General features: G+C 32.7%; 2 protein-coding genes across 4 annotated transcripts; one reads left to right on the top strand and one right to left on the bottom strand.

Annotated features, from left to right (window-relative positions):
• Positions 1-2,628: 2,628 nt before the first annotated feature.
• On the bottom strand, positions 2,629-9,997 carry LOC147518915 (protein FLX-like 1). 3 transcript variants are annotated; one of them, XR_015211925.1, is made up of 7 exons: positions 9,864-9,997; positions 9,150-9,752; positions 7,359-7,522; positions 6,599-6,675; positions 6,366-6,504; positions 3,220-3,305; positions 2,629-3,066 (listed from the first exon to the last, which is right to left on the bottom strand). XR_015211925.1 is itself a non-coding variant. In XM_086590619.1 (5 exons), the coding sequence occupies exons 2-5, from the start codon at positions 9,728-9,730 to the stop codon at positions 6,418-6,420; spliced, it is 909 nt and encodes a 302-aa protein (XP_086446745.1). In that variant the 5' UTR covers positions 9,731-9,752; positions 9,864-9,997; the 3' UTR covers positions 6,201-6,417. The 3 variants fall into 3 exon arrangements, 1 of the variants encoding a protein (XP_086446745.1); XR_015211926.1 differs by having other exon boundaries at positions 6,386-6,504; XM_086590619.1 differs by lacking the exons at positions 2,629-3,066; positions 3,220-3,305 and having other exon boundaries at positions 6,201-6,504.
• A 96-nt stretch (positions 9,998-10,093) lies between these two features.
• On the top strand, positions 10,094-10,876 carry LOC147518914 (uncharacterized). Its single transcript, XM_086594816.1, has one exon. The coding sequence runs from the start codon at positions 10,253-10,255 to the stop codon at positions 10,787-10,789; it is 537 nt and encodes a 178-aa protein (XP_086450942.1). The 5' UTR covers positions 10,094-10,252; the 3' UTR covers positions 10,790-10,876.
• The last annotated feature ends 9,492 nt before the right edge of the window (positions 10,877-20,368 follow it).

The following is a 20,368-nucleotide window of genomic DNA, read 5'->3' as shown; positions in this document are numbered from 1 at the left end:
ATAAGCTCTTGATTGTATCCATACCTTCACGGTAGAACAGTACATATATTGTGTTATTGCATTTATTAATGAAAACAATATATTGATGGCTTATTGGGCAGTAAGTAACAATAAAGTCACCCTGCTGTTCATGGCTCTGAGTTTTGTGTTGGTTTTTAGCTATGCTTGTTAGTTGATTACTCATTGTGCATCTATTGTTGTTCCTTGTTCTACTTAGCTTGTGGTATATATATACAAAGAGATTTCTGGTAGTATTAATACATCACAGCATTTTTACTGTTTGGCATATATGCATAAAGCTTTCTGTTAGTGCTAATAACTTGGAGTTGACAGAGTGATTTCTAAGATACATCATAAAACTGTGTTTAGTGGTCTTCGTTGTCGTGAATATCATATCTCCCCTGATCGAGATTGGATTCTCCTACCAGACTAAGGAGTCACCTACTATTCCAATGTACCCCTGACCTATGCAACCAATAATTCTCTTCTTAATTTATTTTTGTCCGTACCCAGCCTGATATCAATGTTGTGTAGCTTAGCGAAAAATATATATATATATCAATGTTGTGTATCCGTTTGATGAATAGTACGTGTTCAATCCTTACTCCCAAGTTACCAGATAATTGTAGCAACTGCGTCTGTGATCGATCTCTCCCCCCCCCCCCCCTCAAAGCTAGCGCACATAACTTAGCTAAGTTTGTCAAGTTTGTCATTCTGTTAGTAATATAGCAAAGAGCTTTTTGCATAGAATGTTGCATTATCGCAAATTTGTTAGTTATTTTGTTACAACTTATAAGTTTCGAATGTGAGAATTCAAGTTTAGCATGCATAATTTACTAACTGTGATAGGCTCAATTAGCTCGATCATTGATACGTGACGAAGGTTGTTCTGTGCCTAAACACATTGCTAGTTTTTACTTGCTAATTATTATAAGTTACCCTGAATTAGAAGTGCCTATACAAACTTACTTTATTTGCAGTTATATACTTCAAATTGGACTTCAACTGGGCATGAATTTGATAATAGTAGTCGATGGAGGATTAAAGCTATTGTTTTATTGTTCTATACAGTACCAAGCTCTACTCTACTTAGTAAATCATGAAAATGATGAAACATCATTTTACACTGCCGTCAATATCTGCTCTCACCTACCTACCCAGAATCTTAGAATAGTAGGATCTTCCAAGGGCTTGATCTGTTTGAGTACACCGTACCACTTTGAATCTTTTTATATTTGTAATCCTATTACAGGAGAAACCTTGGAGATCCCTGCACACCCCCCCCGGTCTTGGTAAATGGCGCAGAACCTCTAATCCTTCTCCTAATGGATTTGTCTACGATTAAAAACTTAACACATACAAGGTAATTCATACTGGCATCGAGGATGAAGGGGGTGAATTTCCTAGCCGAATGGGAGTTGCAGTTTATACTCTAGGTACTGGAATATGGAAAAGGATAGATGACATACCTTCTAGTTTTTCTCCAGATATGATAACAACTCAAATTTCACTTGATTAGTTCTCCTTCAGAGAACAATTTAGAGTTCAAGAACTGTGTTGGTGCTATAGACTTACGCACTGAAAAATTTGCGGCATTTGAAGCATCTCCTTGGGAATCAGAAATCCAACTAAGAACCCTATCATTATTAGGTGACGAGCTTTCTGCGGTCGATAATAGATTGGTTGGCCATATTCTATTATGGGTTATGAAAGATTATGGAGTGAAGGAGTCTTGGACTAAAAAGTATGTTATCAGGAAAGAAACCAATGAGCCATTGTCATATTTTGACATATTGAGGATAATGAGGAGCGGGAGTATATTATTTCATGGTCATAGAACTCAAGGTTATTACGATACCATAAAAGAAGAGTTCAAGCATGTTGCCATTCGTGGAATTCCAAGTAGGACCAGACCGTATTCAGAGTCACTTGAAGGAGTTCTTCATGTGGGGAGTCTCATTTCACCAAGAAGTTTGGTTCTGCAACAACACAAGTAAACATAGCCAATGCAAACTAAAGTGTTCAATATAGGTGCATGATTTTTTTGTTTCCTCTAAAAATAAAGTCAGGCATGATGCCAGAAGTGAGAAGCCACCAAGTGAAACACTGCATGACTTCAACCATATCGACCTCAGGGCGTTTGCCTAGTTCATGAACCGTGCTGCTGCACTTGTGAGTTGAAGCATCATATAGTGTAGAAAATAGATATTGGATTGCAGACTCCCGTGTGTGCCCTCACTAATGAACCAAATCACAATCAGAACTCGTTGAAACAGAGTCTAATTTGAAAGAGACTATGTTTTATGTACGGAGTGTTCAAGAATCAGGAGAATGATGTTCTGCTAGTCTTGAGCTGTTCTCTAATTTCGTGAGTCACTACTATTTATTTTTTTTAACTCCATTGCCCAGTAATGAGATAGTTTTTTCCCTCATTGCAGCTGTTGTGCAACAAATTCTAATATATACTACGTTCAGAGAAGTAAATCACGAAATTGGAAGTTGTACGAACAGATAAGGATGTGGTAATTCTCTCTTGATGAATACTTTAAGAAGTATCCAAGTACCACCAATTGCAATGGCTAACTTAGCACCATATCTAGATAGCATTTCAAGAATTAAGAAACGACGTTTGGCCAACTTACCCAATCTCTACAAACCATCATGTATATTATATATATAGGCTCTAGTTTTGTCAGACCTATATGCTTTGTTTCCTTTCAGCACTAATCTACAGTTCTACACTAGCAAATATGTTTAGTAAAGATACAAAATTTGCTGCAGCTGCGAAAAAGAATAATGAGAAGTAAAAAACTTCAACCAGACTGACATATTTGTTTCCTTGCGATGGTTTAAGCCGGAGGGCTAGACTTGTGGACGAATAGACAAATGCAATAAACCATATTGGATTGTCATCTCCATGAGAACCAGACACAAAACTACAGCCAAAAGGATGATGCAGAAATCTCTGAAAGTATAGCGAGGGACCCTTGAAGCTCAACCAGTGGCAGGTACAAGATTCCAGGTGACTTTTGGCTATTAGCATAGCTAGAGAATAATGGTGACTACCTGAAAACAACTAGGCTTCTCATTATCTGATTTACCAGCTAATTAATCTAAACATCATATTCCACCGCTTTTTTAACTACAAAATGTGACGAAATGGAATAGCTCAATAAGAACAAAGATTCCATTCTCGCAGGTGAATGAATAAATACACACCTGATTCAATACTGGTGCGTGGTAACAGCAGACCGCAGGTTTTGCAGAGTTTTCTCCTTAAAAATGAAGTGATTAAGACGCCAAATCTGTAAATAAAAATATCGTGAGCGAGAGTACTCGAATGTATTTACCAAAAAAAAGAACTCAATAGTACCACATTCATCAGTTATGTTTCATGCAAACAAAATATTAATGAAATATATTTTCTTAAACATCAAATAAACAATCATCAAGTACAGAAGCATGTCAACACAGCATAACACTAGAATTTGAATCATGATTTAGGAGCAAAAATATTTGAGTAATATACACAAAAAAACTTCAATAATCAAACAGAAACAAAAAGTCCATTCATCCTACATTCATACATAATAGTTTACAACGACAAAGAATCTCATTTGCTTACAAAGATTTTAGAAGACTTTGCTGTTCTAAGTTTCTCACACTACTGAAAAGCTGATATATATATTTTGGCTCGGTAAAGCTGAAATTGTGGTCCATGGAATGGTTTACACCATGCATTCAATTATTGCCAAACGATTAACACGAGAAGTACGAAAGAAGCTAGTTGTGGGTAGATTATTATTTGAAGAAACTATACCATAAGAAACCTGTGTTTGTATCTTCTTCCTGAAAGATCAGTCTCAAACCAAAAAAATTGACTACATACAAAAACAAAACCTGACAACGATAATGTGATGTATTTTTTTTTTGTATATATCTGCAAAGGATTTATGGCCGTCTTATATAGATATGTATAACAATCATATTCACACAGACAGACACAAACAAAACATGCTGTACAAAACACCATAACAAACTAATATATATACCAAACAGCTCATCTTAAACAACTATTAGAACCACGCCTGTCCAATGGACAATGAAGGGGCTCCGATGGAACTCTAGAAAGCACTGGCTTGGTTTTGGAGATTGTGACCAAAATTTCTTTTCCCAGACAGCAGGTTTTGGACTAAAGTCTGTGGTAATAACTCCTGCATACTATACCGTTTAAGCTAGTTGGCACCTGCAGCGGTGACCAACTCAATTCACTTTACATGTAATGACACGTTATGTAATAGAAAGCATGTGAAGGGCAACACTAAAGAGAAGGAAAAGATCATTGTTCACACATGGTGGAGAAACAGTGAAAGTAAATCGGGAAAACAATTGCCGCTTTAGTGGGGCAAAGTCATAACTATGGATGTATGAGGCAATCCACAACAATTACAACTATAATATGGTTCACTTTCTCTTTCTTCTCTCCCTCTCAATATTTGTGTATGCATATAAAAATGCGGTACACTTGTGCTAGAGCAGGTGCCGAAGGCATTTATAGAAACATTAAGCACAAAGTTAGATGTGAAAGTGGGGGGGCTGTAGGTACAGAAAAGTAGAAAACCACTAGGTCCTTTCTTCTGAAGGAAGTTAAACATACCTAGCACCTAGTCCATTTTTTATACAAAAGCAATAATCATAAAAATATGGGCAGACTTTACTCAACCATGACAACAGTACGGAATATACTTTATCACATGCAAACACGGCAATGCTATTGTTCATAAAAATAGCAAGAGACATAGATAACTATAACTAGTAGTGGTATTTTTAGATGGTGACAGCACTTACTTGACTGAGAATCTGTGGCTTCAGACGGTGAAACTATCTTGCCAATCAACAGCATTTCCAAACGGGCACAGTACTTTCTTCTGTACTTCTAATGGGATGTGACTTGGACAGAATCTAATAAGCTTCCCTTTTCAAAGTCCAATCCCATACATTGATTCTCAAAAACATCAGACAATTCAGAAGAAAGATGCGTGACAGACTAATCAAAGCTAGAATCAGTAGCTTGATCCATTTACTGTCCTCGTCATTCGCATATTTGTGAGTCCTCGGTCAGCACTAAGCTGAATTCAAAGTTAATACTGATTTCCCATACTTCCATCTGATTAGGGTGATAACACATCCCAGGCTATTATTTGGTAAACTTTGGAAATATATTCATATTTCTAATTAAGAAATTTTGCTTCTTTAACTGGTCAAACAAAATCTAAACCGTTCGATGATGCTTCCAGAAGCAACAGTGGAACTACTACAACCAAGTTGACTTCATACTCTAAGACCCCCAAACACGTAAACTTTCTTCTAAGAACAACCTAAATTAATCTAAAGCTGATTGAGATTGACAGTTATCACAACAATGAACAAACACAACTATATGCTATGATAGCAGTATATGCTATGATAGCAGTATACTTCCATATGCCTATTGTATCCGTATCCACAGGATATGACATCGATTTGAGCACTCAATATTTCTTAGAAACTTTTACCCCGTATCCTTTGTACCCATGAAACGTTAATCAGAAAAAATTAGTAGTCCTAAAATTATATTACATCTAATATGATTGTAACTACAATAACAAAAACTTAAGACGAAAAGCTACACCTGTAACCCGATACAGGTATTTTCTTATCTATAGGATAAGACTATAGTCCCATATAATAGACTTTAACACAATTTTCTTCAAAGACTGGTTGTCCCTCAATTTTTTAATATTCAATCAAATCGAGAAACTTAAAATACAAGATAATATAACTAATAAAATAAGAACCCGCGTCAGTACCTGTCCGTATCCAGGTATCATAAAATATAGAAAAAGTACCAGCCTAAAACAATATACATAAGGGCAAAGTAAGGTAGCAATCTCATGAGAGATATAGCTCACATAGGATCAAACAACATAATTACCAAGTCTCTTTACATCCCTAGAAGATGTATTAAAAACATTGTTAAAAGAGGATCTACAGACCCACCATATTGGTGCCAGAAACAGCAATGTAATGCATGATTTTTTGTTTATATAAATAAATGAATAAATAAAAGCAAGCTCATTCTATCAGCAGCAGTAAAATAGAACATAAACAATCAAGCTAAATTGATCAGATACCACGCAAGCATGCCTTATAGAGAGATGTACCACAAGAATGGACATAGCATATAGCTAATATAAAATGCCACTTCCTGAGAGTCACAATCATATCCGAAAAATTAACAACATTAAGCACATTTGCGATTTTGTCATTCACAATAAAACCTTACGACCCAACATGTGTAACTATCAAATTTCAGCCTAAGGTACCAGTATATAGGTCAAGGTACCACAGCTTAGCATTGGCATTGCGTTGAACTTGTCAGCCAGGAGCTCGCTGCATGTCATACGCGCTCCAAGCACCCGGTCCTGGTCCATATTGGGGAGCACCTTCCGCACCACCTTGGACCTGAGATTTATGATAAAAGGAAAACATACATTACGAACAAACTAAAGTTGCTATGGATTAGGTACCAAATATGAAATACCAATAAGTAACTTACAGGATTCATTCCATAGCCAGAACTATAAGGATTTCCTGCATATCCAGTTTGGGGATTGTTGTAAGTTCCACCATAACCTGCAAGATGAAAGAAGACAACCTTGGTATGCAAATAATTCAAGCTCAGATAAAACAGGCAAAAGAAAGATGGAAAAAGAGCAAATCAGAGGCAGAAAAAAGACATTGTGATCATGATGAAGCTGCAGTTCATTCCAGAACCTAACCCTAACTGGTCCCGCACCAAAACAGTTGGAGCGAGGTCATGCAGTGGGAACATTCACCTTATATGGGAGCTCATAGAGAGTATACCCCATGTCCCCATCTCATCATCCACTGCACGTCCTTCGGTACAAAGTCTCTTATATAGGAGTTTCTTGAGCCATCATGTAGATAAATGACCACTCCCTCTTAGGGTTCTTGACTTTGTTCAAACACAACTGCCTCATCTAAATGAGGTAGTAGTCTTCCTCTTAAATCCTAAGACTCTATTGTCAGCTGATGCATTTGTGGTACTCCAAAGCCAAGAGGTCATCCTCCAAAGGTTCTTATGAATTCTTTGCTTAACAAAATCAATACCAAGTCATTTATATTTCGTAGATTTCAGTGGACACATCAATTTTATGGGTGGAAAACAACCTAACCCTAATTAATTAAATGGTACCCCACAAACCCTAAACCCATTCCCCACCCAAAACAGAAAAGGTTAAACATAATCAAGTTTAAACCAAATCTACAGTTCCTACACAGTCGTGAAGACAAACCTTGATTCCCAACAGCAGCTGTAGCACGGACCCTCTTTTCAGCATTAGCAACCTCTGCACGCAGCTTTTCCACCTCACGAGCCATTAATATCAGATTCTTCTCCATGGCTTGACCTTGCTCATAGTTTTCAGCATGTCCTTTCCTTTCATACTCAATGGCAGCCCTGCATATTGAAATGTTTCTTAGCAACATAGTATAAATTTCACATAAAGGTAAAAATAAAACTCAAAGGGGTATTAGTTATAGTTGCCCCCTCTGTGTTACTCTGTATGAGACTCTTTTGTTTAAGTACTTCTTGACGACTTCTCCAAGGTGTGAGAGCGACTCTCACCTTAACTTTTTTTTTTTCTATTTTCACATACTATATGGATCTATCAGTTAGTAAGCGACTCAATTAGGAGCATCGTGGATGGCCTCTTATCTGTTGGCCTCTCTTAGAAGCTTTGTTCCTTTCTCCACCTTGGACCTTTTTATCCATATAAGAAATCATTTCATGTAATGGAGGAAAGCCTCAGAGGCTGTGAGTCTCAGTCTCGGGATATCATGCATATGAATGTACAATTTGAGACAATAATTGAATTATATCCCATCATGTAGGCAGATCGTGTTATTGCAGAAGGGGAGTGTCTTGCTTTGTTCTTTTTTTTTTTTTTTAATTTTGGCTTTTTTTGAACCATCACATCCTACTTTGTACTTGTCTTACAAAACAAAGTCAATTAAGGAGACAATCTCTCCCCAAATATAACTTATAAGTAGAACTAAACAGACCTGATTATTCCCTCTTATCTAACAATTATTCTAAAGTTTTCAGCTACGATTTTGTCACGCAACTGCAGTGACCTTATACCCTTATGTGATGTTTTATGCCGATATTATCCAGGAACTAGCAATTACATTGATAAGAAAGAGAGTTAAAACAGTAGAATAAGCAACTACACTTACGTAATAATCAATAGCAATTCAAGCAACATACATGATGAATGTAGTCCGCTCTATGCAATATATCCCCATGGAAATACAAGTCTCAAAAGAAATACCCTCCACGTGATGTTTCATGCATTGAGATAGAGCCAATTTTTGGCCTAATGGACATAGAAAAATGAATTCCAAAACGGTGGGCCTTGGCGCAACTTAACGTTGTCCATTGCGACGTGGGCATTAAAAGTTGGAAATTCAGAAATAGTCTCTTCTGATGCAAGTCCACTTCTAGAAATATACATAGATACACTGTATCCTAGCAAGATCAGTGGAATTCTCCATCGTCATGGCCAGATGCTGGATACGCTCTCCTTCCCATCTCGAGGGAGAGCTGTAACTGAAGACTCAATAAGCAAGGGCGCCAACGGAAGAAAGCCTCTGCATGCATCTAACCCTCCCTATACCCCACAGTGGCAAGAGCCTTGTGCACTGGCTAGCCCTATTTATACATGTGTTCTATATAGTCAGTTTGGTCCAGTTAGTAACACTCCCACACCAGATACTTTTAAGTAACAATAGGCTAAAACACTTGTTCCTGAAACTAAATTATCCCTTAAAACCCTATGCTACCCATCATGGTTTCACACAGGTAGCTCTCCATGCAACAAAAGGGGTTTCATTTAAGTAGTGAACAGTCTTAAATTTTATCAATGTCGCAAATTTAAGTCAATTCAACTACCTACTCTGAAGAAAGGGGATTCCTTTCAAGTTTCCCAATATCGGAGTGCAAAGTAAACAACACTAGTGATCTTCTCTTATATAACTTCTACCAGCACATTATGATTAAACAAAGTAATGAGAAGAAAAAATACCTTGCTCGCTCTAACTCCTGTTTCATCGTCTCAACATCCGCTTTCAATGCAGGCACTTGCTGTAAATCCGCATTCGCTCTAGTCAACTCTTGAGTGAGACCTTGAACTTGCACCGTAAGCTCTTGTCGACCAGCACTAAGCTTTTGAACATCATTTCTAACTTTACCAAGCTCAGCTTTCATAGCTTCAACACCATGTAAATCAGCCTCCATCTTCATAGACTTCTCATAAACTTCTCTCAACTGAACATCTTTCTCTGCACGCATTGATCCCGCAATATGACTCATTCTTTTTAATTCCAAATGTGCTGCTTCCACTTCTTGTTGCAATGCAACATGAGTTGCAGCTAATCTTTGATTATCAACTAATAGTCCTTGTATTTCTTGATGTTGTCCCGCAAGCCTTTCTTCGATAAAAACTGGGTGTGGGGGTGGTGGAAAATGACCACCACCTCCTCCAACCCCCCCTCGTCCAAATTGCGCTTCACGCATTTCCTCAAGTAGTGCTGGATGTGGCATTGGTCTACCAAATTGTGGTTCATGCATTGGTGGTCCTTTTAATTGCCCTCGGCTCCTCGACATGTCGAAATTATTATATCACCCCCTATTTTCAACATTTATTATAAACATGTGTAAATAAATAATCACTACAAACCAAAATGCGTATATTAAAATAAGTAATAATAATAAGGGCAAAGTGGGAAAGTTAATTAACCTTTTTTGTTTTTTGGAGCGTGAATTGTGAATTCTTCCAAGGAAAACGAGGACAAGGATCAAAACCCTAAAAAAGTTTTGTTTCTGTGAATGAAGCTGGAGGTCTTATTTCGGGCTTTGAAATGGGCCTTTTTGTTAATGGGCCTGAAGGTCCAGTAGGAAGAACTTAGGCCCAATAATAGTATAGACATCGAAAGTGGGAAGTAATAGAGGTGAACGTCACGAGAATTTCACCAACAGAAGAGAGGTTAGTTATTATAGTTATTTAATTCACCACATGAAATTTAGTTCGAGCAATTAAATCTCTATACATATAGTCTTCTCAACAACAATCGTACAATTTACATCTGAAGTCTGCACTTCTTAGTTCTTATTACATGTTAACAAGTCATGGAAGCGTTGTGGAATTTGGAAAAGAAATGGAAGTTGTCAAACCAAGAAGCAGTACTTCTCTTTGTGTGTACTGCATTTGCTGTAATTGGATTGTGTTCTACTACTATACTTAAGAGAAAGAAGAAGAAGAAGAAGACACGAGGGACGAAACTTGTTGATGAAGAAACAGGTGCTGGTAATGGGATTAGTAGTACAATGAGTTTGGAATCAGAATCAAGTGAAGGGCCGACGAAGAAGTTATTGATGGATTATATGCGTTGGAGTGAAAGAAGTAACTGGGAGGATTTGGAGAGCGGAAGTTGGCGACGTAATCCACCTTTACTGCTAGGAAGTTGTGGAAGTGAGTTGGAATTGGGATGGAGGAGTCATGATTCAGCTTCACCAGTGTGGCAAAGACCGATACTAATGGGAGAAAAATGTGAACTGCCGCGATTTAGTGGACTAATTTTATATGACGAGCGAGGAAAACCACTTCTTCATTCTGATGCTGAAAGATCAGAGCATGTTGTGACTACTCTCAGGGACCTGCTGTAGTTTTTTTTTTTTTTGTTCTACTAAGTTGCAACTTTTTTTGCATCTTCTTATTTTTTGTTTAATGTACAGTAATAATGTAATTGCCTAGTGACTTGTTTTGTTTTTTTTTTGTTAATGTGCCAATATCCGACGAAACTAAATGATGTTAACGTTCACTGCACACAGAGCATTATAAAAGCGGCTGGCAAAGACATGATGCTAAAATCCCATTGTTCTTTTATGACCTCCATAGAGTGATTTTGATTTTCGTTAAAATGTCCCATGGCCAAATCAATGGAACTATAAAAAGCAAGAACAATTCAAACCAGAATCAAGTCAATCAACCAAGTACATGGCACATTGTCCCTGCATGAACACCCGGATGAGGTCTCATGTTTGGGCCTTCTTATTACTACTCAAACTGAGCATAAATGTGTACTTGACTCGTGTCAGCATTTACAACAAGAAGGGTTTGATGTTAGCTATTTACCTGTTGGGAAAGATGGTATATTGGATCTTGATTTGTTTAGGAATACGATGAGAAAAGGATAAAGGGTTTGCATGAAAGGTTGTTGAATGGTATTAGAAGTAAGATTGATGGTGTTGTGGTGAATGGAAGCACTGAGAGGAGGTTAGGTATGCAGGTAACTTGAACATTTCGTTTGCTTATGTTGAGGGGGAAAGCTTGCTTATGGGGTTGAAGGAGGTTGCCGTGTCAAGTGGGAGTGCTTGTACTAGTGCTAGTCTGGAACCTTCTTATGTCTTGAGGGCTTTGGGAGTAGAGGAGGATATGGCTCATGTTAGAAAAATGGATTTGCTTTGCACAAATCCATTGAGATATGAATGAGTAATTTGTCTCCTGAGTTACCTCACTTAAGATGAAATGGGTTTCTCTTCCACGTGTCCTCAAAAGTGAGAAAAACTTTTTAAGATGAAATTGGGTTTAGAGGACCTTCAAATAACAAATGCAAAACCAAGAGTTAAACATAAAAAATTAATAAAAAAGGTATGGACCTCAGAAAAAATGTGCAATAGTTCAAAACAGTTGTTTTATGTTAAAAGGTATGACTTTTGAAAACATGTGAGGGTTTCAAAGAGTTTTGTTTAATTTTAAAAAAACTATGTTATTAACTCAAAAGGGAAAGGCAAAAAATAGTGGATGAAAAAATAAGGAGAGAAATAAATAAGGAGATCTTTCTCTTATACTTTGTTTTATGCACAAATAAGATTCTAAACCCCACGAGTCCCTCAAAACTCCTTTTCTTAGAAAAAGAAAAATTGAGGTGGTCTGACGGAGATTTTTATCAACCTTCAAAATGTCTCTTTGATCATAAATAGATGGTTGAATTTGGATTTAAGAAAGACATACCATATGGTTAGGCATGATATCTTTCTCTTCTCCGATTGATTCTAGGGTTATCCCAAGTTTTCCAAAATTGGTCCTTAAATTGTTGAGTTGGAGAGATTAATGGAGACAAAGATATCATACCGGTTCTCTCTATCTCCTTTTGTTCTAATCAAACTATACTTAAATAGTTGTTCTTTGTTTTATAAAATCACTTAGGTGGCTCTTTATCTTCCCTAAGAAATTTGAGAATAGTTAAATTAAATTTAGTAGTTAGCTTTCTATCAATATTAGTGAGATCTTATTGGATTTCTAAGTTACCAATTGAGAAAGTATATTTTGGATTAAGGTCAACTCTTCACTTTGTTCTTCGGAGTTTAGATTACCTTGGAGGAGGTTCACCTAAATTGAAGTTGGAACCGGTAGAGGTTGGAGAGTAATGAAATTTGTGGATATCAGATAAAGATTGAGCTGCACTAAGACGTTTATGCAAGTATATTTTTTTGGAATGGATCCAGATTTAGAGTTGCTCTCATGTTTGCTATTAGGTGTTTTCTAGAGTAGTTTATTTACTATTAAGCACAAACAAGCCTGCAAAGAAAGCAAAAAGGAGAATAATAATAGTTTCAATCTCGTCCAATGGTTGTTCTTAAACAAGGATATAAAATTAAAATCTTAGGGGTTACAACCTTAGGAGGAGATTGGTTCTTACCAATAGGTTTGTTTTGTTTAGAATTTTTTTTAATATAGTTTATTTAATGAATGAAAAAATTTTTTATAGGATTTCAATAATTGGCTTAACTATTATGATTTCAAAATGAATTTAAATTATTTTAGAACCAATAGTAGTATGTTGGTTAAGTTTGAACTAAAAGTTTGTTAAATTAATAATTTTGGTTTTAGATCAAGGGAGGTTTTCTATTCCATAAACAAAAATAAGCTTCAATTTTTTTAACCCCAATTTTTTAACAAACCTTTTTTCACTTCCTGGTTTAGACAACTATATTATTTTTATAAATTAAGAGGTAGTATGAAAAACTTGGAATTAAGTTTAAAAACCTAATAAACCATGAAAGCTCCACTTGGGACTAACTAATTTGAACCTTGTTTATTTAATCATTTTTTTGAATAATTACACAATTAATTTTTGATGAATAAGACATTTTGTTAAAATTCAATATTAAACAAATGGTATTATAAAATCAAAATGAATTTTTAATAATGAAACAATTCCATGAAATAGCGTTTTTTTTTTACTGTCAATTTACAAGTAAAAATTTTGTTTACTATCTAGGAAAAATTTGTTATAAACTAAGATTTGGTGAGGTAACAACCAAACTTAATTTTAACCAAACCTTTTTTGTTTTCACTACCAATAAAAAATTTATTGGTTTATATTTCAAAATAAGATTTAGTTTTGTCAGAAACATTATAGTTTTCCCAAAATGCAAATGGTTATCCCAAAATCAAACTTATAGTATTATTTGTGTTAAACAATTTGTTAATTGTTTTAGACTCCACTTTTATAATTCAATTGTCAAAACAAATTATATCAAAAAATAAGAATTTGATAGTTTTTATTCAATCAAATTTTTATAATTATCAATTCATTTTCACTTAAAAATATAAAAACTAAATATATAACAAAAAAACTATATAATTTTTTGAACTTTGTTAATAATAAAATTCCATGATAGTATGGGATACAAAAAATGATATTTTTTGTGAAAAAACTTTAGTCCCAATACTCTGCATCCATAAAAAACCAAATCAAATTATTTATAACAAAACAATGGTATTAGAAAATAACAAATTAATTTATAGTTTTTTTGTCTAAAACAATTGTTTTATAGTGTTAGTCAAACTTAACAATTTTAATTGAATTAAATGGGGTTTTTGGATATAATATGTAGATATGCATTTAATTAGTAAGCCAAAAAAATTAATACTTTTTTAATCAGTTAATATAACAATGAATGTTTAAATTTTTAGTAGTATTAAAATGAAAAAATTAATTAAAATAAATTTAAACAAATGATATTTATTGTTTAACTAAGCCCAAACAAAAAAAAAAAAAAAATCAAATTTAATTTTTTTTTTTTTATATTTGAGTTTATAAAATTTCTTTAATCAAATGAATTTAACGAGAAATTGAGAAATAGTGAATGTAATTACATTAGCTAATCCTCAAAAAAAATTTAATAAAAAAACTTGAAATTGAGAAAATCAATTAAAAACCAAAAAAAATAATTTAAAAAACCAAAAACAAAATAATTTGGAATTTTAAATATTTGAACTTGAAAGCAATACCTAATTTTAATTTTTAGAGAACAATCCAAATAAAATAAATATCAATGCATTTCTTAAAGGAATTGAAACCAAATTTGGGTAAACATGGAAAGTAAAACAATGAGGAACTTAAAAAAATGTTTAATTTTGTAAAATTAGATGCAAAGTTTTCCTCTTAAAAAGTGGTTAATGGATTCTCAAACATAAAAAACAAAAATATATAGAAATTGACATACAAGTAAATTACTTTGTGTGCATGGGTTAATTACAAAAACTTTGGATAAAAATGTGAATATTTATGTTATAGGGTCTTAAAAATTTTGGACCCATTAGGAAATTGGGTTTCAAGAACCTAAAATTTGTTTTGTAAAAAACAAGGTAACTAAAATAAGAAAACCAAAACCGATTATTCAATCATGGATAATTTTATTAGAAATCCAAAATGAAATTTAAACAAAATATAAAATCCATATACATATTCATATGCAAAATTTTTTGAATTATTTTTCCACATGTTTACTTGGGTTATATAGATAAAAAAAAATTTTTATTTTATTTAGCTTAAGAAAATGGGGTGAGCCTTAACTTTTAAGTGCCTACAAATAAAAGTTAAAAGATATATGCTTTGGAAACATTATAAAAATTTTTAGTACAAAATTTTTGTACAAATACTTGTGGACAAAATGTAAATAAATGCAAAAATAGAGAAAAAAAAAAAAACAATTAGACATTTTGAAATTTTAGAAATTTTGTTCAAAAAAATTGTCCAAAATTTGCAAAATTTACAAATTTTTTTAAAAAAAATTTATTTAAATGTTGACTTTTTTTTGTTTAATTAAAAATAGTCCAAAAAGAAAAAAAAACAACACATAATAAAATAAACCTTTCCTTTTAGAATTGTTGTTTTTTACACAAAAGAAGATAAACATATTTGAATAACAAAAATTGGATTGACTTATAAATTTTTTTAGGAATAAATCAAGCAGGTTTCCTATTAATGTTTTCAAAAATGTTTTAGTTTTTAAAAAAAAATTTGGACATACAATTTTAATGGTAAATTAAATTTATTAGTTGATTAATGGTTTGTTCATGATAAATTTATCAATTTGATTCTTGACTTAACAATAAGTATTTTTGGAATAAGTTTAGACACTTCATGGAACGGGTTGGAAATTGGGAGGTTCATTAAAAAAGGAGCTTTTTTGATTTGGAGAAGATTTAATGTTTTGAAAAGAAAATTTGGGGAATTAATTTTTGTTAAAATGGTTCAACCATGTTGGATTTATTTTGGAATGATGTTATTTAGAATTTTTAATAAATAATCTTAATGTGATTTGTACAAGAGGACAATATTAATTGGAAGGTTTATCAAAATTTTTTTTTATTAAACACATAGTTTTTGGTTTAAAATCTTGTTTAGGTTTTATTTAGTTTGCTTTTAGAAACATTAACCAAAACTCAAATTTTCATATTAAGGTAAAAAAATTTTTGAGGAAGAAATTGTATTAGTGGGGCAATGAGGTTTATATTAAAAGTGGTGGGGCAATGGATTGAGATTAGAAAAGCTCCACTGGTTATATATGTTTCCATTTGAAAAATTTGCAAACTTAGAATTTGCACCCCCAATTTTTTTAACAAACTTATTCCTGTTTTGGTTTTCACAACTAAATGAGTCATATAATAATAAAAAATAGTATGTTGTTGAAAAACATTCCAATAAACCAACAATTTTGGAAATTCTCTTTTTACCCTTAGAAAATTATCATTTATCATTTATTTTGAGTCTAAAACAATTAAAGAGAGACACTTTGAAGGTTTGTTGGGTTAAAATAAAACAAATAGCCAAAGGCCCAAATAATTATAATCACTCATAACATTTTTGCTTCCCTAAATTTCTTTTCTCAATTCTTTTTAAAAAAAAAAAAAAACAAAAACAAAAACAAAATCAATTTTATAAAGGACTTGTGACGTAAATTTTGCTTGTCCTAATTACTTATAAAACTTCGTTATCATTATCAATAAAAATTTACACTTAAAAAAACAAAACAAAATAAATAGTTTTTACTTTCAATGTTCTTTTTATAGTAGGAACTTAATGAAGTATGGTTATATAGACTTATAGTATATATAGGAAGTTAACAATTTACAATTGTTGTAGACTTGTGGATTAGATTACTAAATATATATAGACAACGTTTTGTCAAAATTATTTGTAAAACTCATTATCGGAATCAATAAAATTTTCACTTAAAAAAACACAAAAAAACAAATATATAACAAAACAAGGTAATTTTTTACTTTCAATGTTAATCTTTTATAGTTTTATCCACATGATAGTATGGTTATATAGACTTATAGTGTTATAGAAAGTTAACAATTTGTTGAATTGTTGTAGACTTGTGGACTAGATTATGTAGATATATATGGACATAGTAGTATCAATTAATGGCTTAAGTGCTTAAGTAGTTAACTTTGTCAGTCAATATTAAATTTTTAGTAGTCAACGCACTTTAGTTTTGTAATTGAAATAAATGCATAATTTTGTTGATATTTATTGTTTAGACTTTTTGACAAAAAAATTTAAAAAAATGCTTTTTATTTTTTGGGTCACATAAATGGGAAGAATTTGGTTTAGAAAAAGACAAGCCCCATACACAATCAAGATAAACATATTTGAATCAGAAGATATGGAGAACATAACTAAGTAGGCATCACATGTTGTGGAGCAAATCAGATAATAACCATCCCATGGGCCCAAATGCAGTGTTTTCACTATTCATAAATGTTTCCTTTAATAATAAGAAATTGATCGATTTGAATGGCAAGAAAATTTGATTGCAGGTTTTGAATTGGAACTTGAAATAACTTTGCTAAAAAGGAGAATGCTGATTTGAAAAGGAGAATTGAGAAATTCCAAAGTTGAAGATGTTGGAAGTTATTTGGAGAACTGTGGACAATATTTTAATGTATTTGTTCTAGAGGACAATAAAAAATGGAAGGAAGAGTCATTTTTTTTTCTTAAACAATTGTTTTTGGTAAACAAGAAGAATGTGATGAGGAAACATTAGTGCAGGAGATGTTTAATGTAAGACTATTGAAGATCTCATCTGGTGGTTGTGTATGAAAATGATAAAATCCATTGCATACTATATTATCTTTTCATAACTTGCATATTCCTGTTTGGACTTGGTGTGATCATGTTTTTTTTTATATAAAAACTAAAAAGATAAAATTTGTCGAATTTTTTTTGATTATTTTTTTAAAAAAAAGAAAAAAAAACAAATTGAATCCCATCACAAAAATATGTAAATTTTGGAACTACAAAACTAGATTGCTTAATAATAGGAGAAAAAAAAAATTACATGGATATTTAGCTTTAGAAAATTAGGAACTTAAGAAGATGCCTACAAATATATGCTTTTACAAAATATATTTTATGGAAATCACTTTTAAAATTCCACAAATGAAAAAACAATGAATTCTTTAGAACTGTAAGGAAAATAGTCCAAAAGGCATTGGGAAAAAAAAAAAAACATAAATAAAAATATTATAGAGTTTTTTTTTTTTTGGCTAAAGGGTATTAATATTAATAGTCATTTAGACTTACAAAGCGTTTACAAATTCTAGATTGGGAATATAAGCTTTTCAAAAATCTATAGTGGGGTAAGCAAAATTTGGATTTTCAAACTAGCTTGTTTAGCCAACATGGTTTATGATCCCACCATTGTTTTAAAATGTACATGTTTAGACACCAAATTACATTTTTTTGTAGTCACTTTAGCATTTATTTTAATTGTTTTCTTTTAGGTTTCATTTAATCCCGAAATTCAAATCAATGTTTTAAGTGGTAAATTTACTACAATTTTATGCAACAAATTAAAATTGTAATGGACTCAAGAAATGTCGATGGATTGAATTCAATTGAATTATAACTAAAAAAATAAGAGATTCCAGGTTTAGAAAACATACCAATAAACATACATGATTTTGAAAATGTTATTACTTTTTTTTCTCTTTCATCTTTTTTGTTTTCCAAACAAGGAAAAAAAGTGTTGTTTCTCAAAATACATTAAATTAGAAATACATAGCTTTTTTTGGGGTTTTATTTTTAGCTTTGAGGGTTTAAATTTTCTTTAATATTCATAGTAGTCATTTTTTTTGGAAAAAATACAGGATATTTATGCACAGGCCCCCCTAGCGCCATAGTCGATTGGTTGTTTTTGATGATTGATTATATATCATTCTACGGTTATATATGGTTCTATCTAAGTATGATTAATTAGTTATTATTAGACATAATGGCTAAAATACATTTAAAACAATGTATTATTTTTCTTGCCTAAAAATACAAGATATTTTCAATTTTTTACAATTGATACCAAGGTTTTCATATTTGGCCATTTAAATTTGAAAACAATGACCACGTTTTTCTCATTTGTTTACAATGAAGTTTCAACTAAGCACCAAACCTTTGCCACGTTGCCCCTCAATTCTTCCCATTCTTTTGACTAACCTAAATATCTTTTCACAGTTCTTGTTACCCCTTGATCTTTGAACCATTTAACAAAGACATTCTTTTGTGATGCAAGCTCTCCTTTTACAACTGCATTCCATCTTAAAGGTGTCACCGCCTTCAGAAAGTTCAACCAAACAAATTCTACATGCTTCACCTCTTCTTCCGAATATGTTCACCGTCTCCATCGTTGTTCTCTGAAACATGAGACTGGGATAAGATATAAGTTGTTTATCATAAGTTACAAAACAGGAGGTGAATACTAGCTGAAAGTTCAACGCTGCAAAAAATTGGAAACCATGCTCATATATCAGTGACGTCACAAAGACAATTGAAAACTTGACTTCATTTGACATCAAGAAAGATCAACGAGTAAGAAAAGACAAGTACTCAAGTCAATTTAAAACATAAGGCAGAGAAATTATTTTGAAAAAAGACACCTAACAACTGCTATATGTTATGGTGAGGTGGTTCACCAAGTAGATTTAGGGTGACTCACATCAAAAATAATGTATATCAGAAATTTTTTAAAATGATGTGCACAATGGCAGCCAACTCTTTCACAGTTTCATCAATTTTCAGAATATTGGATTTATAACATTGAGAATATATTCAAGGTAGCGTGAGAGTATGATCGAGATTTAGAAAGATCGGAAGCTTCGGATCGAGATTTAGACAAGCAAATTCAAAAGATATTTAGGTTAGTCAAAAGAATGGGAAGAATTGAGGGGTAACGTGGCAAAAGTTTGGTGCTTAGTTGCGTGCTCATTGTAAACAAATGAGAAAACATGGTGCGTGCAAGTCACGTGGCCTTTTTTAAACGGCCAAATCGTATTTCGTTTAGGTCTAGTTAACAGATGGTATCAATTGTAAAAAATTGAAAATATATTGTATTTTTAGGCAAGAAAAATAATACATTGTATTTAATATAAAAAGCTGCAAAGTACGTTGTATTTTTAGGTCATTATGTCTTATTATTAAGTATGTTAAGTTTACTTGGGTTTATTTTCAAGATTATTGATCGAAATCTGACTAAACTAAACTCTTTTTTTTTGGTAATCCTGACTAAACATGCATGAGTTAGACTAAACTACAACATGCATGAGTTAGACTAAACTACAACATGAGTTAGACTGAGGAACATAGCTTTATAAAAGCGGCTGGCAAAGACATGATGATAAAATCCCATTGTTCTTTTATTTGTAAAGTGATTTTGATTTTCCTTAAAAGTAGCCAAATTTGGAACTATAAAAAGCAAGAACAATTCAATAAAAACAAAGTACATGGCACAGCCCCTGCATGAACACCGGATGATCTAATGTTTGGGTCTTCTTAGTTATAAAATCCTGGGATTAATTCAATCTCAAGATCGGCCGCCAAAGATTGTCCCAATCTAGTGAGTCGCTAGAACAGGGGGAGTTGTTTTGGACAAATTTTGGCCTTGGTTCCTAGT

This window comes from Coptis chinensis, chromosome 2, assembly GCF_015680905.1.
Source record: "Coptis chinensis isolate HL-2020 chromosome 2, ASM1568090v1, whole genome shotgun sequence".
Classification (NCBI taxonomy): domain Eukaryota; kingdom Viridiplantae; phylum Streptophyta; class Magnoliopsida; order Ranunculales; family Ranunculaceae; genus Coptis; species Coptis chinensis.
The sequence above is the reverse complement of the archived record's forward strand: the minus strand, read 5'-3'. Positions and strand labels throughout refer to the sequence as shown.

What these genes read in the sequence shown, in the direction of transcription:
- LOC147518914 (XM_086594816.1), top strand. Translation starts at nt 10,253, where the DNA reads ATGGAAGCGTTGTGGAATTTGGAAAAGAAATGGAAGTTGTCAAACCAA.
- LOC147518915 (XM_086590619.1), bottom strand. Translation starts at nt 9,730, where the DNA reads ATGTCGAGGAGCCGAGGGCAATTAAAAGGACCACCAATGCATGAACCA. An exon ending in CAGGAGTTAGAGCGAGCAAG is followed by an intron (nt 7,523 to 9,149) that starts GTATTTTTTCTT and finishes TTCAATATGCAG; the next exon opens with GGCTGCCATTGAGTATGAAA. An exon ending in CTGGCTATGGAATGAATCCT is followed by an intron (nt 6,505 to 6,598) that starts GTAAGTTACTTA and finishes CATAAATCTCAG; the next exon opens with GTCCAAGGTGGTGCGGAAGG.